General features: G+C 41.3%; 1 protein-coding gene across 1 annotated transcript in view; it reads right to left on the bottom strand.

Moving 5' to 3' along the window:
• Nucleotides 1-23,804, bottom strand: part of tmem101 (transmembrane protein 101) — a gene marked incomplete at its 5' end in the record, with an annotated part of 35,553 nt that extends 11,749 nt beyond the window's left edge. Inside the window, 3 exons of the mRNA XM_084330104.1 lie at nt 9,666-9,812; nt 12,295-12,475; nt 23,674-23,804. Coding sequence (XP_084186230.1) covers nt 9,666-9,812; nt 12,295-12,475; nt 23,674-23,804 — 459 coding nt within the window. The remainder of the gene's footprint in view (nt 1-9,665; nt 9,813-12,294; nt 12,476-23,673) is intronic.
• Nucleotides 23,805-24,953: the final 1,149 nt, after the last annotated feature.

A 24,953-nucleotide genomic window follows, 5' to 3' on the forward strand; every position in this document is an offset into this window, starting at 1 on the left:
AAATGTTGGAACAGCTGATTTTACAGCAAGGCTGACAAATGGCATTAAAGTCATATCTGTTTTGACAGTAGAGGTTGAGTACTTTATTATCTAAAGATGGCAAGTTAGAGTGCTGTGTGTTCATTCATAGTTAAAGACAGTGGAGGTTGAGTACTTTATTATCTAAAGATGGTAAGTTAAGAGTGTTGTGTTCATTCATAGTTAAAGTCAGTAGAGGTTGAATACGTTCTGAATCGATAATATATCACATTTACACTCGAAGCGATTTAGATTGACTTTACAACTGCAAATACATGAGCTGCCCATAGAAATATCAAAACCGAGTCATATGGTTCTTCAGTGCAAACACGGCACTACAACAAAAGATAAGATGAAAGGCCAGTGAAAACACAAAATAGTGTTCATAATATCTATACTAATCTACAAATACATGAATGGTTTGTCTTCTGAGTCGAGGTGGAAGATATGTACTCAGTGAAGAGTAAATCCCAGACAGACCTTGTTGTTTACATCTATTCCGTAAGCCTTCGTCTGTACGTTACTCTTTAATCTCTCTCAAGCGTTATGTAAAAAGCACTCGCAGCACAGAAGCTTATCCTCAAACATGAAACCATATCACAGCACTAAAGAATAACACTGGCGTCTTTGCAAGCCTGGGGGATCGCCGGTTACAAGAGGTACGCAATAGACGTTGTCGGCTGTCCCCTGCCCTCCCTCAGGTCCCTGCACGACTCCAGGGCGCTGAAGAGGGCGAGAAAGATCATGGCCGACCCATCCCACCCCGGTCACAGCCTCTTCACCCTGCTCCCCTCTGGGAGAAGGCTGAGGATCCCAAAGGCTGTGAAAGCTCGACACAGACTGAGCTTCTTCCCCTCAGCCGCCAGGCTGATCAATGCCTCAGGCCCCCCCCCCCTCGGTACCCCCCCCCCCCCCTCTGCCCCCAAGTGACACTGGCACAATGACATTGACTGCACTGCACTAGTCCGTACTGGATCTCTGCACACTTCACTTTATATATATATATATGTATTTTATTTATTGATTAATCCCCCACTGCACTGTTTTCGTTTCTTGTCTGTGTTGGTGTTTGTTTACTGTGAAAAAAGAAAGAATGCATACACTGTATTGCTGCAACAATTACCAATGTGTTTTACACAAATGGCTCAATAAAGGAATCTGAATCTGAATCTGACGTTGAGGGCAAGGAGTTACAAATAGCCACCAGACTTTGCTTCCTGTCCAAGGCTAAAAAAAACGATAGTGTGTAAGAACAAATTGTAAGCCAGTAGCAATCAGGCTCCAGACTGCTGCCAATAGTTGGAGAACTAACGGCTGGAGAACTGTTAGACTCCCAACTACTAAACACTGCACAAAAAAATTTCCTGCTTGTACCTGCTATGACATCAGAATTTTCCCCAAGGGGATTAATAAAGGAACGCTCGACTTGAAGAACAGCTGAATAAAATCCATGCAGGCAAGGCTGCGGGTCCTGATGGCGTTAGCCCAAGGGTACTCAAAGCCTGTGCCTCTCAGCTGTGTGATGTGCTCCAGCACATTATTCAATATGAGCCTGAGGCTGCCTGAAGTCCAGACACTGTGGTAAACCTCCTGTGTGGTCCCTGTCCCTAAGTGCTCGCGTTCCAGCACGTCCAAGGACTACAGGCCGGTGGCTCTAACCTCTCACATAAAATAAAGACCATGGAGAGGTTGGTCCCAGAGCAACTCAATGCTGTCATCTACCTGCTGAACAGAGCCTACACTCACCTAGACAAACCTGCGAGCACTGTGAGTGTCATGTTTTAATTTTTTTTATGCATGTGCGCCTACAAGGCTGTGTCGGACAGACTGGTCAGCAACACTGAGGCCCCGCAGGGAGAGGGAGAGGGCTCTCTCTCTCTCTCTCTCTCTCAACGTTACACTATAAAAACGAACTGGTTGGTTGACTCCTGTGACACACGCGCCCGCGACAACACTAGTAGTTTCGGAGGGCCTACCACCCCCCCTGAAAAAAATCCTAGGGGAAACACTGAAACTGAACGGGTCAAAACACGCTGAGGCACTCTACAAGAAGGGCCAGAGCCGCCTCTACTTCCTCCGAAAGCTGAGATCCTTCAACGTCTGTACAAGGATGTTCTACAAGTCAGTGGTGGCGGGCGTCTTCTTGTACGCAGTGACCTACTGGGGCAGCGGACTGAGAGCGAGGGACGTGAACAGGCTGGATAAGCTGGTCAGGAAGGCCAGTAACGTGGTAGGGGTGGAGCTGGACTCTCTGGCGGTGGTGTCAAGAGAGGAGGAGCCTTGCTAAGCTCCACGCCATCATGGACAACCCCTCCCACCCACTATACAGACTTGGCCGATAGAAGGAGCACGTTCAGTGTTGGATTCCAAGACGCAGCACTGAACGTCACAGGAAGTCCTTCGTACCAACAGCCATCAGACTGTACAGGGTTCCCACGCTTGCCTTGACATTTTTTTCCATACTACCTCCTGATTTTCCAGGTACCATATTAAGTGATGATCTATAGCAGCGGTTCCCAAACTTTTTTGGCCGTGCACCCCCTGTCACCTCCCGACCTAGCTGACGCACCCCCCAATGGGTTTCCGACGCACCGAAGGGAAATTATTGGCCGAAACTGATACCGAAAATAGGAAACAGTTGGCCGAAAACCGAATGCCGAAAGGCCGAAAATGATTAATATAAATATATATATAATGTATTTCTTTTTTTTTCAGCTACCTGATTATGGCAAAAGACATGATTATGGCAAAACTTAACTTAAATAATATTAATAATCACTATTATGGGCCCATAAAACATTTATTCAGCACTTTTGAATGCATACATTAATTCCAGACTGACTGCTGAAAGATTGCACTGCTTACTAACTAACGTTGATAAACCCAGGTTTACCACAGTTAAAACACAGCTACTTACATTTGAGGATAAACTTGCATAAGAAGTTTCACTGTAGATGCCAAGGCTCCCTTGGCTCACCAAGTTGCCTGCATCAAATTCCAACATCCAATATACCATAATGCCAAGAGCATGCTCTACAACATGGGATCATCCATTTCTATCTACAGTAAAAGCTAGGGATGCCCCGATCACGTTTTTTGCCACCGATACCAATCACCGATCGTCGTGAGCCATATCGGCCGATACAGATACCGATCGTTTTTGATTACAAAAAATTAAAATTTATTTTATATATATATATATATATATATATATATATATTTTTTTTTTATAAAATATATATATTATATAATTAGACTTGTACTTGTATTATCTGCGAGACATGGCCACCACGCAACAAGCTCCACTGTCTGTGTGTACTCTAGTAGCCTCCAGCTACGGCCAGGATTCTCCGGAGCTGCAGCTGGACCTATACTCGAGTAGCCTCGAGATACGGCCAGGATTCTCCTGCGCTGCAGCTGGGCCCTAATGGTATAACGTTACTGTGGTCATATCACATTCAACATGCCCTCAGCTCGAATACGCATCGAATCAGTGTTATAAGACATTGATATCAGGAGCTATCTGTAGCTACTGCTAGCCGGATATATAACGTTAATACAACACCTCAGTGAATTATTTAGTTCAATGGGACATTTCGTTTTGAACAGTGAACTAACTTGCGCTAACGTGAGCTAACAGCTAACAGCTAACAGGTATCATACACGTCTCTACTAGACTTGATGGAGCGTTTGTTGATGTCAGGAGCTATCGGTAGCTGGTCGGCTAGATACCGTTCGGTTAGACAATGCCTCATCATGTATTAAACTAAAAGTGAATAGTTGACTGGGTTAGCTCAGGGAGACGCCGTCCTCCTGTGTCCCGTCCCACTAGACTAGAGTAGACCCGTGTTTACATGCGTGCGGGAGGGGCTGGAGGGATGAGCAGACGCCGCACCACCCGGTGTCTGAGACAGAACTCAGCGACAGCGAGTGAGATCGGTTTTGACGATCGGCGAAAATAAAGCATTAGTAATTATAAAGCATTACTATAAGCATTACCGATCACCGATCGCATATTTATACTGATTATCGGCCGATAACGATCGGTGGCCGATCGATCGGGGCATCCCTAGTAAAAGCTGTTCACATGTAAAGGGTTTTTATAAACTCATGTTAATTCTGTGCTCAATAGTTAAATTTTATTACACATCATCCAATAAAATTTTCCAGGACAACTGTTTCTATTTCCATGTAATTGGTCACTTTTGCTCAGTTTCCATGCCTTTCCATACCTGGAAAATGAAAAAATTAATCCCATGTTTCCATGTTTTCCAGGTACTGTGGGAACCCTGCTGTACAACGTGTCACTGTGCCTCACTGAGCAACAGTATAAATCCCAGTATATCTTCCTGCACATTTCACATTTTACTGTAAATTTGTACTGTATATTTTAGAATGTATATCTCTGACTGTACTTATTATTGACTATCTGAATGTTCATTGTGAGCAATCTGTGGTGCTGAATTTCCCTCTGGATCAATAAAGTACTTCTATTCTAACATTTCATGAATGAGGCTCAATGTTTAAATAGGGCCTGGGTTAAAAAAAGAAAAAATAACCCATTCTTTTAAGTCTGAATGTAGCTAGTATTCTCCTTATAAATGGGACACACGCAATTCAGTTAATGAGAAACCTTATTTCACGCTGCAAGATGACTCCTTTGCTCTGGTTTACATGAATGGATTCAAAGGAGGTCTCTTCCACCAGGGTGTGGGGGAGGGGAGACTCATTCGACACAGAACATGTCTTTTATCCAGGTCATGAGTACAGATGGGTGTGTTGACAGCTTAGCTTTGACGTCTATTCAAACACGCATCTTCTGCACTCACGTTTGACGCAAAATGACTTTGTTTTGATTAAAAAGATGGACTAATTCCAAAAATGATGGTACATGTTTTGTTAACCAATTGCAGGCTCTGCCAATGTAACACTTTTTTAATGTACAAACTTTATAGAAAATTAAATAATATAATAATAATATAATAATAATAAACACCCACAGCCGTTTCAACACCTCAATTAATTAAAAGGTGACATATTTTGCATCTTTTCAGCAACCTTAAACGACTTCCTTGAATCTGTTGGATTAAATTATTATTATTATTTTTTTAAACTAGTCTAAATCTAATAGGAATTATTTATTTTTAAGCACTTATTTTTTCCCTTGTATTGGACACAACACAATTTTTTATTAATATTATTTCCTTCCCTGCCTGGCTACCTACACCAGGGGTTCCCAAACTTTTCAGGCCCAAAAATAACGGGGTCAGAGAGCCGCAACCCCCACTATTATAGGAGGTTAAAAATTTTTACAAAAAAAAATTTATAAATGGAAATGTATGGTTGAAACATGCACACGTTCAAACGCATTGGAGGCTTTTAACCAAGACCGGACTGGGGAAATCATTCAGGCCAGGAAATATAGTGCAAAATATAGCCCCAGTCAGGCCACTTTTTAAGCAGGGGGTTCCCCACCAGGACATTTCTTGTTACAAAGACTTAATTTCCTGCATTCTGGTGCAGGCATTTTTTTTATTTGTACCCTTTAAATGCCAGTGTTTGTGATGGCATCACAAATTATTGTTAAAAAACAGGCTAGCATATGTATGATTAGCAACAACACTGATTTTGATGGATGTCGGATTGAAAATAATACAATCTTTTATTCAACTTCAGCCCTGATCATAACACCACATATTAATTTTATAATTCTAACCCTTTAAATGCCAGTGTGTGTGATGGCATATATTTGCAATATATCAAATGCAAAGTAGATTTTTCTGGGGGGGATTATTACAGGCTAGCATGTGTCAATGATTAGCAACAACAGTTTTTTGTAAGGGTCCCGCCTAGAGCTGCCGCGGTATTGATTATTTCCTTATCGCACAAATTTGCAAAATATTTCCTACCGCCGCGGTTTTTACCGCACGCACACAAAAAATTTAAAAAAAAGTTTGAATGCATTTTTTTTTTTTAGTAGTAGTCTACTCTTTATAGCATATAGCCTGCCTCTAGTCTAAATGTCTATCTTTAGAGGATGACTTTGCAGCATGAATATTGTTTGGGATTCGGCAAGCACGCATTAGTTATTGAAAGTGAAACACGGATGCGCAGTTCACTCGGTGTCGCGGGCACCCCCCCGACCCTTTCTTATTATTATTACTATAAAGTTACTACTTTATAATAAAGGCATTCGTTTTGTGGCATTGACATTATATAGTTATGCGTTCAATAACATCAGCGTATTTACCGGACCATAGCAAGCAATACTCTATTCATATCTCAGTTCCTTTCTTTGCTCAGAGCGTGCTGAGTTGTCCCATTCTGCGGTCTGTTAATAAAGTTTTCAATCAGACAAGTGTATAGAACGAAGGGCTTTTATTATAACATTCGTTGCAGACAGTAAAATCATTATGTCTCGTTTAGTACTCCTGAAGAGCGATGATAGTCCACTCCGGCGGAGAGTTAAAGCTAACGTTATTAGCTGTTGTGATGAACTGACATTCAGGACGTAAAAACGTGTGACGCGTCTCTCTTCTGACCAATCAGTGGTCTGCAATGTTTCACGTGACTTTTCTGGTACCCAATAGGGTCGCTTGGAACCTCGATAGACGAGTAGGGTATATCTGCAGAGCCGCAAGCCCAACGAGAGGAGGGTAAATTATTATTATTATTATAAAAAAACAGCGGTGACGCGGTATTCAGCCTACTCTGCGGTGGCCGTGATGTAACAGCGATACCGCGGTAATGCGGTAATCGCGGCAGCTCTAGTCCCGCCTCCACCAATCACATGCGGCTCCTTTTGTGTGTGTGTGTGAGAGCAAGAGAGAGAGAGAGAGAGATAGTTCTCCAACTTGTGTGAGTTGTAGTGATCTCCTGGTTGTTCCCCACCTACTGTAGATTATCTAACTATTGCGCTGCTGCAACTAGAAACACTGTCCTGGCCTGCTTCTAAGTTCAGTGGCCTGACTGCAAATTATTATTATTATTTTTTTGAAAATCATCTGACGACCCCCCTGCGGCGGCTCGCGACCCTCCTGTGGGTCGCGACCCCGACTTTGGGAACCCCTGACCTACACCACACCCAAGAGTAAAATGTTATTTACAAACTGGGCAGTAGATTAGGTAAGCAATATTTCTGGCTCCAAAAGGCTCACAGCTAACAGATTAATTAAAGCCGATTCATTGCTTGTCCCCCTTGTGACATCACAAAGTGGAGTAATTCTTAGGTTTTTCCTGAAACTATAGCTCAATTTCTCAAAACACAGCATCAATGACTATTTTTGCAAAACTCTAAAAGCACAATTCATTTGTTTTCACTCAAATGTCAAACAAATTGCATCATTTGCACACTTTGTTCACCTGGAAAACACTGGCCTTCAAAACGACACAACCTAATTACCAATTAGTTTCACTCACTTGTCACCAGTTCAATCACAATTGGCAAAACACTTTTGAAACGTTTTTTGCCCGTTTCCATTTGTGATTTCATCATTACATTCCTGATGAAGTTTTGAGAAGGGAGAACATGGTTTGCAGCGTTTTATTTTGCAAGAAATTTGTGGATTTTTTTTTTTTTGGCCTTTACCCCCTCCATTTTCCTCCGATTTTCTCCCATCCCAATGTTAGTCGTATGCCAATTCCCAGTCCCTTCCTGGTCGCTGCGCTTTACCCCCCACAGTCAGATCATTTGGGAGAGTGGAGGCTACCACGTGCTTCCTCCGACACACGTCCAGCCAATCACCGCTTCTTTTCACCTGGCAGCGCGGATTCTCATTGAGAGGGCGTAGCGTGTGGGAGGACCACACTATCCCCCTCACGTCCAATCCGCGCTTAGCAGGCGCCCCGACCGAACTGTAGGAGTCGCTGTTTACAACGACCCGGACCCACCCCGCCAGCTTCTCCCACCCTCTGATACAGCCAATTGTATCAGTGCAGACGGCCAGCCAAGCTGGTGACAACCCCGGAGCTGTGAGCTGGATTCGAACAGGCGAATCAAGCTCACAGCTCCGGGGCTGGTGACGAACGCAATCTCCGCTCGACCACCTAACCGCCTGAAATTTGTGGAATTTTGAGAAAAACGAATCTGAAGACTTCAAACCCTGGCCAAATGCCAAGGAGTTATGTAATTTCCCCCCCAGTGCCTAAATAACGTTTCAAACTACCATGTTTTAAAGGCAATCATGTTCCATACTCTGTGATAAAATGTATGGTGAACCCAAGGAAACTATAAAAAGGGTCATCATGTCAGAATACCAGCGTTCTATGCTCTACTTGGTGTCAGACTTTTGGTGCCAGTTCTATTGAAGCCTTTATTAAAATATACCAGCTATCTGAGGAAATATACATCAACCAATATATCAAACGTTAGCTAGTTAACAATGCAACAGATTGCAGATGATTCTTGACATCCGAGGTAATAACCTCAGGGTTCCCACAGACATTGCAAAATGAAATTCAAGGACTTTCAAGTACTTTTCTAAGCACTTATTTTTCATTTGAAAAAGGGCATTAAAAGCATACAATGTACTTTTCAACTGTTTCACTGTTTTTTTTTATAGAAAAGATATTTATGATCCAATATTTATGGCTTAAAACCAATTTCCGACAATTGGTTACACTTTAAATAAAAAGATTAAATGTCTTGATTCAGAACAATTTTATCATGGATGAACAAAACATTCAATGCGAATGGTTTATTTGAATGTCAAGGACTTTTTAAGCACCTTGTTAAAATTCCAGGCCTTGACTTTTTTTGGTAAAAAAAGAAAAAGCACTTCAATGACCTTGTGCGAACCCTGTAAGTTAGTAACCCGTTTAAATTATGGGTCATAAACAAGGAGATGGCCGATGATCCCATTCAACTCAATGTCGGCCAAACTGAAGGTTTCCTGCTTCACGTGCCACACGGTGACATGATGACCCTTCCTTCTATTATAGTTTCCTTTGGTTGAAACGCACCGTTTTGTCTTCCCGCTTTGAACCATTGTGGTTAACCCTTTCACTGCCACACTACAGAGGGTTAACCGGCTGTCGTGTGGCAGTGAACGGGTTAACCTTCTGTGTATTGTCGCAGTGAAACTAAAGGGTTAACCGTTTGGTAGTGCGGCAGTGAAAGGGTTAAAAGTAGGGATGCTCAGGGCGGCTACGTGGTGCAGTGGGCAAGGCGCTCACCACGAATACTGGAGACTGGGCTCAAACAGGTAAGCCTCCCTGTTCGAGCCCAGCGCTCCACATTGCTTTCAGTTTAGCTGGTCGTCCGCACTAATACACATTGGCCGTATTAGGGGGAGGGAAACTGATGGGTGGGGATCGGGCGTTGTGGACAGCGACTCCTACAGGTCGGTTGGTGCGCCTGCGCAGTAGAATCAGGAAGCGAGGGGGGCGGGGCCCCTCCAAAGCCCAGACCCCTGACGCTGAAAGATCGAGCCGCGCAGGTGAAAAGATGCGACTGCTGTTACCTCGAGTATCGGAGGGGACTCGTGCTATGTATGACTTAGTCCACAAACATTGCAGCCGGCTTGTGGGAGGCATGAAACAACGTTCAAAGACAGGGGAGGGTTGAATTGGACGATACGAAAATTGGGATGGGAGAAAAAAAATTGAAAATGGGAGAAAAAGTGAATAAAAAAAAACGAACGTCTTACCATGCAGATGAGGTAGACGCCCAGGAAGACCTGTCCGGTGGACTGCAGGGACCGGACGCGAGGCTTCTGCCTGTACACTTCCCCCGCCCCGCTAGCCAGAACCAGGAAGCTTCCAATAATGGCCAGCGCTCTGGAATACATCCGCACCTGCAGAGAGAGAGAGAGATAAGAGAAACACAGCTCTGAGGCAAATTCCTCTCACAGCATCACCTCCAGGGAAATGTTACAGCCAATGTGTTTACATACGTAAGTAAGTATTCCTGATAACAGCTCATATCCCATTTAAGGTCTTATACGGGATGAACTGTTTAGACATCCTCGTCTCCCAATCATAACTGAGCTTGTTTGCAGGATATTTTGAATATTACCAATACCATGGAAAGTGTAACCAGACCTTATACAGAACACAAAAGCCATCAGTAAGCTCTGAAAAGGATTGAGTGTAGCATTCATGCTATAATGTATATAGCATTGATGCTAGTGTATACAGCCTTGATGCTGCAGTGTATAGCCTTCATGCTACAGTGTATATAACCTTGATGCTACAGTGTATAGTTTGTATGCTAGTGTATAGCCTTCATGCTAGTGTATATAGCTTTTATTCTACAGTGTATATAGCTTTTATTCTAGTGTATATAGCATTCATGCTACAGTGTATAGCCTGCCCTTCATGCTACAGTATATAGCTTTTATGCTAGTGTATATAGCCATGATGATACAGTGTATATAGCCTTCATGCTACACAGTGTATAGCCTTCATGCTAGCTACAGTAGTGTATATAGCTTTTATGCTAGTGTATATAGCCCTGGTGATACAGTGTATATAGCCTTCATGCTACAGTGTATAGCCTTCATGCTACAGTAGTGTATATATAGCTTTTATGCTAGTGTATATAGCCCTGGTGATACAGTGTATATAGCCTTCATGCTACAGTGTATAGCCTTCATGCTACAGTAGTGTATATATAGCTTTTATGAGAGTGTATTAGCCCTGGTGATCAGTGTATATAGCCTTCACGCTACACTAGTGTAGATAGCCTTCATGCTATACAATTCATATATATGATTCATAATATAAATTCATGGCCTATCGCAGCTATTGCAAATGTGTTTGTTATATGAAAATGTACTTTACTATCAGTACATATCCCCGGTATCGCAATGCTGCTGCTCGGCCGATAAACACGATACGATGATTTGGCCATAATTGCCCATAGGGCTGAGCCCAAACGCTTGGACCTTCGTTCGTTAAATTGGCATTCAAATTCTAAATCAACATTAGAATTTTTCATTTTTTATAAAAAAAAATATATATATGTTTTACTTTTATGAGTCTATTCATTCTGTTTAAACCAATGGGGTTTAAGTTGCAGATAAAGATTAGGCTACACTAATATTATAGTATTAAAAAAAACTGATGAGTTATATTCATTAAAGAAAGTTGATTTAATAAAAGAAAAAAATACAAATTTAATCAGATTAATCACTTTATTCAAATTGAGGATTTTTTATTTATTTTATTATTATTATTATTTATTATTAAAAACGAAGGTTCGAACGTCCGTTCGAAAAACCCTGACGAAGTTCGAATCCCAAACACAGGTTTCGGGGACAGCTTTAACACTTTGACTGCCATGAAACGTGTTTTGACGTCATTGCTGGCCATGCTCAAGTTGCCGGGGGACGCTGTACAGCGTCCTTATATCAATATTTCAAAAATCTGCGATCGGATTCATATGTCCCCTCCGCTGGCCTGAGATCCACCAGCAGGACCCACTGAGCTCTCTGGCGGTTCAGGAGCGCCATCTGGTGGCAGATCGGCGCAATCGCTTTAACAGGAAGTGGCATAGAGGTTGTGCTACGTCCGTAGTACTTCCGGGTGCTCGCTATAGGTCCCGCGACTCTGGCTCGTCACGCTACACAGTGATCGATTGCCAATAACTCGATAAACAACATGATTTGGACGTATATACCATTATACAAGCTGGAGATGGACCGGGTAAATTTACATCCCATAATGATAAGATTTCAACTCTACGATGATCGCCCAACGGCGCGCGGAGACTGGGGTGAGTTTCAGCGTGTAACGTTACAGTCTTCGATACTAACTGCTATTATCAACATTTGACCCACATTAGATGATTGGTATAACGCTGCCCACGGAATTATAAACGGCCCCTAGCCCATCCGGTCAACATCAGATGACGTGTAGTAACTTCTAGAAGTACGTCTAGTTGTAATTTTTTATATCGCGCTGATTGCCATAAAACTGTATTGCATCATCAATATAATGTATTTGGGGCTATAGATCACATTCTGGAGAAAGCTGCAGAAAGAGATGAAAACATACTTATACATTAGACCATACTTTACTATGAATATGTGAATGAAAAAGTTTAACGTTGCTACACAATGAACAATACATATAGGACTTTGAATGGGCCCTAATAATGGCAATGTAGCAATAGAATTTAAAAAGTTATAGCCCTGCAAAGAAGGGGACTTTCTCCATAGACAAATAGCGCTGGCAATCTATGGTATATCATGAATTTAACCTTAGGCAACCAAAGTGTTAATTGCCCACCCACCTCATTCAAAAAACAACAATCCCCACTGTCGTCCTACTCACCTTCAGCCAGTCCCCATAATGCACCTGTTCACCGACATACTGTGCGTAGGTGCTGAGGGCCAGCTGCACGGCGGCGGCCGTCGCGAACCACCTCCTCTTCACCCCGAAGGACATGAAGCTGGCACACAGCACCGCCGCTCCCATGTCCACGTACAGATAGGGCACCGGGATGTCCGGCTTCCTGGAACCACAATTCACCATGGTCATCATCACACGGCAAGCCATTTTGCTCTTTATGACATGCTCAGGTTGGGATTCCTTCCCACCCTGCGTGGTCAATGGCATCAAGAACCTGAAAATTATAGGGATGCACCGATTCGATATTGATATCGGCCCCCGATTACTAAAATAGCTAGATCGGGTATCGGAGACAATAAAAAAATGTATATTATCTATATTATGGTTTTTACTGTGAAGCACTTTGGTCAACCATGTTGTTTTTAAATGTGCTATTGCTATACAAATAAAGTTGGATTGTATTGGATTAATCATGTTACATTTTGTTTCACTAAGTTAGGAAAGTAATGTTTTATGTCAAGCCTGATGTTGCCTTGCACAAAAGAATGATCCCAGTCTCTTCCACACAGTGAGGCATCAGGCATACAGTTTATTAATTGAACAATGGGTATCGGATCGGTACTCGGTATCGGCCTATATACCAAAAGCCCAGGTATCTGTATTGGGACTGAAAAAGTCGGATCGGTGCATTAGTACTGAAAATCTAATTCCAAGATCTGTTCTGTGTGGGTGGTTGTGTGAATATTTATTTATTTATACTTTATTTAAACTCTGGAGTCGTTGAGGGAAACCCAAATTTGCAATGGCTCAGAGCCTCAGAGTGTATATGGCCTATGAGATTACAAAACACACAATGAATTTAAAAACACAAACTAAGTCACAAACACAGCGTCAAAAATAAATACTGCTCAATATGCAATATCACACCAGAGAAAGCAATTAGAAGTCGAAGTAGGATGGTTATTAATTAAGAATCTAAACCGTCCAAAAGAGACAAGATTACTCAGTTTTAGGTCACATTGTAGCATATATATATTGTCAATACAAAAAGCAGTCCTTCCAAGATTAGTTCTAGAAGAACCTGAAGAACTAGACCAGGGGTCAGCAACCTTTTTGACATGGAGTGCCTGTTTGAAATATAGTTGTAACTAGTGTGCCTCAACAATATTCCATGAATCGTATTTTTTTTTCTCATAATCAGGTCTTTTTAATGATAATTTTTACATTATTACATCATTATTGTTATTGTTATTATTAACACTATGATCGCCGTGGACGAGTTTACACGTCATTCCTAGCCATGCTCATTCTGCCGAAGACGCCGTAACTCGTCTTTGATGTCAATATTTAAAAAATCTGTCACCGAAATCATATTTCCTTTCCGGAGCCCTGAGACACACTGCAAAGATCCACTCAACTCTCTAGCGGTTCAAGAGCGCCATCTGGTGGCCGATCGCCAGCCGGAAATTAACCTTTGAATCGGTAGTGCTCATCCATATGTGGTCCAGGCACTCGCTATCGTTAGAGAGACTCCGTATTGACACAGTGAACATCGATCGGTGCAAATAACTCGAAAAAACAACATGATTTGGACGTATATACTATTATACAACCTGGAAATGGATCGGGCATTTCTCCATCCCATAATAGAAAAAATTCTGTTCCACGCTCATCTGCCAGCGGCGCGAGGAAGCCACGGTAAGATTCAGCGTTATATTCTAACGTCTTCTATACTAACTGATCTGATGAACATATGACCCACACTAGATGAATCATCTAACGCTGCCCACGGAATTATAAACGATCCCCCGCCCATCCGGTCATCATCAGATGATGCGTAGAAACTTCTAGAACCACGTCCAGTTGAAATTTTTTTTTATCTCGCACAGATTCCTACCAAACTGTATTTGATCATCAATATAATGCATTTAGGGCTATAAATCACGTTCTGAAGAAAGCTGCAGAAAACGATAACTAGGGATGGGTACCTTTCACATTTGAACCGATACCGGTACCGGTACCGGTACCTGTGAATCGATACCGGTACCCAACGGTACCTTTTTTCGGTACTTAAAAAAAAATAAAATAAAAATAAAAAAAAATATTTTTTATTAATTTTTTTTTTTTACTTTTTTTTTTTACTTTTTTTTTTTCATGTCAACGTTCACACGCACAATATATGCTTACCTAGGATTTGACTTGATTCAACAACAAAGCAGTCGGAGCAATGACAAGCCGAAAACTGTCGAAATTTTATTTACCTACCTCAGTCGTAAAAAAAAATCCAAACTTCAAATAACTACAATTTCGACAGTTTTCGGCTTGTCATTGCTCCGACTGCTTTGTTGTTGAATCAAGTCAAATCCTAGGTAAGCATATATTGTGCGTGTGAACGTTGACATGAAAAGAAAAAAGGTAAAAAAAAAAAAAAAGGTAAAAAAAAAAAAAATTAATAAAAAATATTTTCTTTTATTTTTTTTTTATTTTTTTTTCGGTTTCTCACTTGATTCGATACTCGGTAGTACCGACGTGTTTCGGTTCGGTACCTCAAAAGTACCGAATTCGGTACCCATCCCTAACGATAACATACTTATACTTTAGACCATATTTTAGTATAAATATGTGAATGAAAAAGTTTAACGTTGCTACACCCTGAACAATACATATAGGACATTGAATGGGCCATAATAATGGCAATTTAGCAATAGAATTTAAAAAGTTATAGCCCTGCAAAGAAGGGGAACTTCTCCATAGACAAATAGAGCTGGCGAGGGATGGTAAATTATGAATTTAACCCATGGCGATTAAAGTGTTAACAATATTATTATGATGGTTGTATCAACCCTAAATCTGAGTTGGGGGGGGGGGGATGCAATGCAGACAAACAGCTGCATACAGTGCGACCATTTCACTCACATTTGCCCATTCATTTTTGGACACATCACACACCATCGGTGTGTGTACTATACGTGTGCTGTCATAGCTCCACCTACAGGCCTAATGGAGAACACCAGGAGAACACCAGGATGTGAATGGAGGGTGAATGTGAGGTAGGGCTGGGCGATAAAATGATAACGATAACTATTGCAATAAATTATTTCCTCGAAATAAACATGAAACGTGGTCGCAAAGTTTCGATATCGATTTTCCAAGCTTGGATATCAGCACACGAACTAACAACCAATCAGTGAAGGAGATGGCCGACAGTGAAGGAGACCCGCGGTGCACCTCTGGGTAGAGAGGTAGGACTCTAGTAGTAAACAAGGCTGGCTAGGATAACTAGCTTGCACGGCACTATTTTATATATTTACGCGCCGAGTATGTGTGTGGCGTGAATTCTGAGGCCACGTTTATAGTAGTGTGGGGTATACAGTGGACGTCGTTTCAATATATTGGGGCGGAAGAGAGTATTTTAGGGTAATATTTATTACATTGTCATGGAATACACCGCTTAGACACAACAGGCTGGCTAGGATAACTAGCTTGCGCGGCACTATTTTATATAATTACGTGCCGAGTATGTGTGTGTCGTGAATTCTGAGGCCACGTTTATAGTAGTGTGGGGTATACAGTGGACGTCGTTTCAATATATTGGGGCGGAAGAGAGTATTTTAGGGTAATATTTATTACATTGTCATGGAATACACCGCTTAGACACAACAGGCTGGCTAGGATAACTAGCTTGCGCGGCACTATTTTATATAATTACGTGCCGAGTATGTGTGTGTCGTGAATTCTGAGGCCACGTTTATAGTAGTGTGGGGTATACAGTGGACGTCGTTTCAATATATTGGGGCGGAAGAGAGTATTTTAGGGTAATATTTAGTACATTGTCTGTCATGAGATACTCCGCTTGTCGGCTAACTGCTAACGTGCGCGGACTGATGACGACATCAACATTCGCAGCAGCAAAACAAGTCTATTATATATATCTATGCTATTAATAGCCCGTCCATCGCCGCCGGGCATAAGAAGTTAATTAAACTTGACAGACATTATATCGACGATAATTATCGATATCGAGTTATATGAAAATAATTTTATAATTTTCTCGCGATAACGTTTTTGGCCATATCGCCCAGCCCTAATGTGAGGTATATCGTGTAAATAAGTTTTGATTGATCGCAAGACTACACTGTAAAAAAAGATAAGAATAATAAGTTACCAGAACTTACAAATATTGAGTTCAGTTACTGTGCATTAAGGTTCAGTTTTCAATCCATAAGTTAACAGAAAAATAAGTACACAACCACATTATTTCAACCTAATAAAACTATGTTTATTGTCATTGTTTTAAGAAGTTGACTTGGTAATACTCACATTTTGAGTAAAAAAAAAAAAAGGCTTTTAACTAGGGCTGTCAGTTTATCGCGTTAATTAGATTAATTAATTACACAGCAAATTATCGCGTTATGAAAATTAACTCAAAATTAATTACAAAAAAAAAAGTTTTTTTTTTTTTTTTTTTTTAATATAATATTTTTTTTGTATCTCATTCATTCCATAATAATGTAGAATACACATTTACAGACTTTTTTTATTTTTTAATATGGTCCATTTGCATGTTCTTGGTATCTGATTCTAGGGAGATCTATCTCAGGGAATGTATTCCCAGTGTCAGAAATACTGTGGGCTAGATCCACAAAGAATGGATTCCCTGGTCTGCATCCCCTTAACAATTGTGTGCCGTACTGTATTGTACCCATTCTGCAATCTGTTAATAACATTTTCATTCAATCAATCAATCTGCGCGGTGATTGATTGAAAGAAAATTTTATTTTGAGTAAATTGTAATGAACCAAATGAGAATATCAATACATTTTTTTGTATCTTTGACTGTGAATAACACCATGCTCAAATTGACCAGACCTGAAAAATCTAAGCAAATTAATAGATGGAAGATGATTAAACAGAAGGTTTTGTAGATACAGTACTGAATTCTGCCATCCGGACACATGCAATTTGAAATATGATTATATAATATAGAATATCAGGCATAAAATGGTTATGCGATTAAAATGCGATTAATTAGATTAATTAATTACAAATCCTGTAATTAATTAGATTAATTTTTTTAATCGCCTGACAGCACTACTTTTAACATGTGCAATGTTCAATGAAATAGAAAAATTAATTATAAAATGTGTTGATTAATCCCACTGGTCACAATGGTGACCGTAATAATGTTTTTGTTATAAGGCTCTGCAAATGTTACTGAATGATGTAGCAATGTATTTCCAGCTAAATTGAAATAATAAACAAATAAAGGGTCTCAATTAAATATGTGGTAGTAAAAAGAGCAAAATATTTCACTATAATATTTATTAAAAAAAAAATATATATATATATATAATTTTTTTTTTAATGCTGCCCCCTGTGCCTATGAAAATGCCCCCGCGTGCCTATGCAGGCACGCGGTTGCCTACCCCTGAACTAGACGATCACTGGAGCTCGTTAAAAGTGGACCAGTGTTCCTGAGGAACTAGACAATCACTGGAGCTCGTTAAGAGTGGACCAGTGTTCCTGAGGAACTAGACCATCACTGGAGCTCGTTAAGAGTGGACCAGTGTTCCTGAGGAACTAGACCATCACTGGAGCTCGTTAAGAGTGGACCAGTGTTCCTGAGGAACTACTAGACCATCACTGGAGCTCGTTAAGAGTGGACCAGTGTTCCTGAGGAACTAGACAATCACTGGAGCTCGTTAAGAGTGGACCAGTGTTCCTGAGGAACTAGACAATCACTGGAGCTCGTTAAGAGTGGACCAGTGTTCCTGAGGAACTAGACAATCACTGGAGCTCGTTAACACATTCTGTGCCACGCAGTTTGCCCATCTTATACCACTCTCTGCCAGTGCTGTAAGCCTATGGAGTCGCTCACCTTCTTTGCAGGGCTATAACTTTTTAAATATTATAGCTATATCGACATTACTATGGCCCATTCAACATCGGTTATCTATCGTTCCGGATGTGGGAACGTTATATTTTTCCATTCATACATTGTCGTGTTAGTACCGTCGTGAATATAAGTATGTTTTTGGAGTGTAGAACAGTAATTCCCAAAACGCGAGTTATAGGCCCAGACGCATATTATAGGGCGTTTCGTTCCTATACACTAGGGCTGCACGATTTTGGGAAATAATCGAATTGCGATTTTTCGGACAGATATTGCAATTGCGATTAAATTTGCAGTTATAATAATATTTTTTTTTAAGCAGCCCCACAGAGGTTTATTGTAAAATGCGGCTTGCATCTGGCCTACACGTGGGTCTGTTCGGGACACCAAGCCTGACATTTTTTCTTTTTACCTGGGAATCGACACCGGTACCCAACGGTACCTTTTTTCTGTACTTTACTCTCCCTCTCTGAAGTCTAAACTTCACAACACACAATCTAAAACCCCTTTACCTCCCTCTTCCAAACCGTTCCTACAACAACTTGCAAAGGAGATCTTGTATCAGGACCAGTGTTTGAGGCTGGTTGGCACAGCGGACTAAGCGCTCGTCACCAACGCAAGAGACACTGGTATCGAATCCGGCTGTCAGCGTTGCCTCCGGCTTGGCCGGCCGTCATACTGGCTCGATTGGCAGAGTCAGCGGGAGGGAAGCCGGTGGGTGGGTCCGGGTCGTTGTAAACAGCGACCGCCGACTATACAGTTTGGTCGGGGCGCCTGCACAGCGAGGGAAGGATCTGGACGGAGGTAGTGTGACCTTCCACATGTTACTCTCCCAGTGAGAGTCCGCGCTGCCAGATGAAAAGAAGTGGTGGGCTGGGTACACATGTGTCGGAGGAAGCATGTGATAGTCTCCGGCTAGGGCTGGGCGATATAACAATTTTTTTTTTACCTGCAAAAGGGCAGTTTTAAAATCAGAGACAGTGGACAGACTTGTCTTTCTTGCCTGCAACTTAAAGTAATGGCTTTATGGCTTTGCTTGTCCAAATGACAATACTGACCAAATTGAGATTTATTTTTCTCTTGTCCATTTATTTAGTTTGCTTTCTAATTTAAAATACAGTTTGAAACCGTCTGTACACAGTAGGCTATGTGTGCTAGCAGAGCTAGTCTCCAGTCACGAGTCACGGTGCACATGTGCGGTGGTTTGTCCACCAAAAAAGCGGCAAAAGATAGAAAAGAAACTGGCAGAGAAGCCGGTTTACTTTCAAACCAGCTGTAGCCTGAGAACTGGAGTGTGAGGGGCTGTAACACTAAAGATGGCGGCAACGACAAAGAATTGCTGCAAAATGTACATACATCTGTTGTTTACATTTTTATTTTTTAAATTTTTTATACTTAATACTTAACTTATAATTATCGATATCGAGTGATATGATATTGTTATCGATATCATTTTTGGCCATATCGCCAAGCCCGCCCTCCCAGACCGCCGGTAGGGGGTAGAGTGCGCAACGACCAGGAAAGGGATTGGGAATTGGCATAACGACTAACATTGGGAGGGGAGAAAAACGGAAAAAGAAGGGGGAAAAAGATCATAAAAAATTAAATAAAGAGTGGGCCAGTGTTCCAGAGCAGCATAGATGAGATATAAGGGGTAATATACAGAGTAGGGCTTTATTTATAAATATACAGATAACAATGATTACTGCGCCTCTCAACCAGAGAAGACCAACAAACCTTATATTAGAAAACACATGGCGAGTGTTGTAGCAACTGCATCAGAGTTGAGTGATGAACAGAGTCCTTGGGCCCGAGTGTGTGGAGGCAGCAGCGTGTCTGTAGTATATTACATCCCCATGGTCTAAAATTGCCAGGAAAGTTGATTCAACAATCCTTTTCTACAGACCAGAAGGGAAAGTAGCGTTGCTTCTATGCAAAAATCCAGCTTTTTGGAGGGTGTTCAAAGAAAGCTGCAGGTCCTCCGTGGCCAGCCGTATGCTATACAATACACAATTGTGTTGTGTGCATATTGATGGGTCTGACAACCTCTCAACGAGGAGACAATATCTTATATATGAAAATTAAAATGCATCTGCGCAAACTCTGATTTGGCATTTTCGGACGAACAAATAATCCTAAAACCAGACACAACTGCCGTTTCTACCTATAACGATATTTCACCATTTTAGTAAGAGCAAATAATGATGAACTGTGTCAAATACTTTTGACAGATCCACAAAAAGGGCAGCACAGTGCTTTTTATCATTTAATGCAGATATAATGTAATTTGTAACTAATGTAACAGCTGAAATAGTGCTGTAATAAGCTCTAAATCCAGATTGGTGTAGACTTAAAACAGAGTGAGTTGAGAGAAAAGACTTGAATCTTGTGTATATAGAAACTTGGTAGGTTGGACATTGGGTGGTAAATTATTTTTAAATAACCTCCATCACCACCCATGAAGAGGAGTCACGTGGTCCTATTTCCAAATACAATGAAATATACCAGTTGAAATAGAAGTATGAAATAAATGTGCCAACTGCTCAGTAACCTAACTGGGGAGGCTACTTTTAGAAAATAAAAAAAATAGCATCTAATCCATCCTCGTCAGCAGAACACCTGGAATCAATGGACCATAATGCCTCAAGAACATCACCAGGAGAGAAAGGATGGATTTCAAACTGAGAAGCACGGTGCATAGTTTACACACATTCATCATGATCATTACACCCTGGCCGCTATTGTTTTTTTTTGTTTTTTTCTGATTTTGCAAGAGCAAAAGGTTTGTTGAATGCAAGGCATATCTCATTTTGATCAGAAAACAAACAGCCACCATAATCAATATGTGGAGGCAAGGCAGGGTAGTTTTGTTTTTGCTTAAATGTACCGCTTTCCAAAAATGTTCTGGGTTTGCACACAGAGTTTGTGCTTAGGTCTAGAAAGTATCTAGATTTGGATATGACCTGGATGGGACACAGCCCCAACATTACAGAATTAAGAAGTTCAACACTGGGGGAAAACAGTACTATGCGACTTCTGACAGCAGAGATCTATCTGTTAACCTTTCCAGAGTAAATATTATTAATAATAATACAGGTTTACCCAAATGGTAGTTATCAGTAGAGCACTGACTATCCGATTTAATTTAGATTCACATGGTGATGTGAATCTTGACACATTGACAGTGTTGTAAAGAAGGCACGGCAACGCCTCTACTTCCTCAGGCGCCTAAGGAAGTTCCAAGTCAGTCAGAAGATCCTTAAGAACTTCTACTCATGTACAATAGAGAGCATCCTGACTGGCAATATCACCTCCTGGTTTGGGAATAGCACCGCACAAGACCGTAGCAGACTACAGAGAGTGGCCCATTCAGCCGAACGCACAATTGGAGGGGGGCTTCCCACTCTCCAGGACATTTACAACAAGCGGTGCATGGGTAAGGCTAAGAGAATTATCAAAGACTCCAGCCACCCAAACAACTGCCTCTTTGAACTGCTGCGGTCAGGCAAGCGATACCGGAGTCTCATGGCAAGCACAGAGAGACTCAGAAGAAGCTTCTATCCCCAGGCCATCAGGATGCTCAACGAACAATAACACTATGTAACAACCATCAAATGCACTCACAGCACACACATCCACACACTCACTTTAAACAAACAACTCACTGCAGCACCCACTTTAGAACACCTAAACACACTTTATATTTATTGGTAAAGAATTTGCACTACAACCCATACCTCATTACACCTTACTGTAAATTGTACCTCATCCCATTTCTGCTTAGCACTGTATAGTATATTGTATATTATTATATTGTATAGTATATTGTATGGTAACTATGGTTACTTCTACTCTGCATTGAACATTGTATACTGAACACTTGTGTCTACGTACTTGACTTCTATTTTATACTTGCTATACTTATTTTATACTTATCTATTTTTGTCTAGCACAGTCTCTGGAGCGTAACAGAAAGAAGCATTTTGTATACAAGTATTCTGTACTTCTGTATGACAACTAATAAAGAAACTTGATAATTACATTGTATTTGATTCAATAAGGCTTGATGGAGCTAAAACCACCTGCCACTGGTGTCGATATTTCTCACCCCTAGTTACTAACTGTTTCAGAAACTACAATTCTAATTTCACACCACAGTGTTGCCTGAACATAAGCATATTTTTTTCTGGAGGTAAAGGGGATAAAACCTCTTTAGCTCAACTCACACAGACATGATAAAGGTATGAAAAAAGCTAATTGGTCGCAGGGCGAGGGTCACAGTATGCCCTGCCCATGTCTCCTCGCCCCAACTCAGTGAAATCACTCACACACACAGCTCGACAAACTTACAGGATTGCATCAAGTTTCGGGCGAGTCCACCTGATAAATTACAGAGTAGCTCACTCCTCCGCCATAATTACAGACCACACATAACCTTCCAAGTTAAAACAAATCCATATGTAGCAACAAAGCCTGTGGCATCCGAGACTGGACGCCTTGCTAGCAGCTGCACCGCTGCCTAACGTTGGATTCAATACAAATGAACGAATAATCATTTGAGGATTAATTAGAACATATTTTGTTCTTAATGTGGCGAGCTGGCGTGGAATAATGAGTCGTGAGGCAGACATCTCAATGTATATGCAAATCCTGTGCCCCTTACATCTCACGACTTCAGGAAATACTTGTTTATTCACAGTAAAAAGAATACGTGAACAGGAATCAACAGATACATTACATTTTTTTTTAAGAGTTAAACTGTTGTATACAACACAAATCCTGCCATACACTGGGTTAACAGATAGCATAACCAGAATGAATGAATGAAAACTTTATTTAACAGATTGCAGAATGGGTACAATACAGTACGGGCCGGCTCAATACACACAATTGTTAAGGGGATGCAGACCAGAGAAAGACTTTCGTCTTGTTTCCATCAGGGTCCCCCATTTTCAATTCAAATTCAATTCAGGACAATCAAAACATGAAGACAGCATCACTAAAACAAGGATTCAACCTGGAACATTAACCCTTTCACTGCCGCATTACCAAAACGGTTAACCCTTTCACTGCGACAACACACAGAGGGTTAACCCTTTCACTGGCTCGCGACAGCAGGTTAACTATTTCACTGCCACACGACAGTGAAAGGGTTAACATCCCCATGAGTCTTTGTGTTCAACTGCAGTGCCCGCCCCCAGGTAGCTTCATTTGAATCATTTCCCAACATTCAAACTAGGGGCCAACAGCTACGTTTCCAGCACCGGGTCACTACAATACAGTCCACCTGTGGAGAATGATATCACTGGTAACGTTCGGTGTTAAAACTTCCATTGCAACTGTACATAATACAGCTCTACTACGTTAGTTTAAAGTGAGTAGGCCAAGCCCCCTGTTAGCACTTCCAAGTCTCCTTCGTGTTCTCTCTTTTTATTTTATTTTTTATCTTCCATCGTTGCTCTTCTTACCTTTTCGCATCCGCTCGCTCAGCAAACAACATCAACATGCTGAAGCAGTTCCAGAAACCGAACCGGGTCAAAATAAACGCCCCGAATTGGCAGATGAACCTCAGTACCTGCTTCCTACTGGGGGCCGCCATGATGACTGCACTGCTGTCTGGCGACGTGCCGCGTCGACCAACCGACGCCAACAGTTCTTCTTCTTCTTCGTTTTAATTGGTCTTATTTTATTTTCTTCTCTTTCGGCGGTTGGCATCTAATACGTTACATTACCGCCACCTACTGTGTTGGAGTGTGCTTCTGCGTTTTCTATACCCAATAAATAAGGAAACAAAAGAAAACTATGAGATGAAATACATTTAATAATATGATGAATAAAATATACACATGCCAGATACATAATTAGTGAGTAGGATTTGGTGTATTCTATTTATTATTATTATTATTATTATTGAAAACAAATATATATATATATCTAAAGAGATGAATGAATGAATGAATGAATGAATGAAAACTTTATTTAACAGATTGCAGAATGGGTACAATACAGTACGGCTCAATACATACAATTGTTAAGGGGATGCAGACCTGAGAAAGACGTTTGTCTTGTTTCCATCAGGGTCCCCCATTTTCAATTCATATAGACATTTATGACATACACAACATACATGACATTTATGGCATAGGGACATATAGGTATTTAGTACTGATACATTTGTGACATAGGCGGTATTCAAATATACAGTACTGTTACCCCTAGATCCTGACAGAGTATATACATATGATGGGGAGGGGACTGTACATTAGGAGGGGGTGGGTGGGTGGGAGGGAAATATACATACGGCGGGGAGGGAATATATACATGCGGTGGGGAGGAGACTGTCTATTAGGAGGTGGTGGGGGTTTTGGGCATTTACGGTGGCCAGTTTCGAATTGCAGCCTCCCGTAGGTGCTCTTTAAGGGCGGTTTTGAATGTGGGCAGGGATTCACATTCCTTTACAGCTTTGGGTAGGGCGTTCCACATTGTTGTGGCATAATTGCGGAACGTGTTTAGTCCCTTGTTTGAGCCGAATCTGGGTTTAACATGATTTGTTGAGCTTCCTCTGGTGTAGTGGTTGTGGTATTCACTGACCTTTGGGAAGTATTTTGACATGTACATGGGCACCCCGGTCGTATAGTGTATCTTGTAGACCAGGCCCATTGCAAGTTGCTGTACTCTGTCGTCTACTCTAAGCCATCCTAGGTTGGCAAAGTGGGCAGGGGTGAGGTGGGTTCTGGGGTTCAGGTCA

The sequence above is a fragment of the Notolepis coatsorum genome (genome assembly GCF_963971535.1).
Source record: "Notolepis coatsorum genome assembly, chromosome: 15".
Classification (NCBI taxonomy): Eukaryota; Metazoa; Chordata; class Actinopteri; order Aulopiformes; family Paralepididae; genus Notolepis; species Notolepis coatsorum.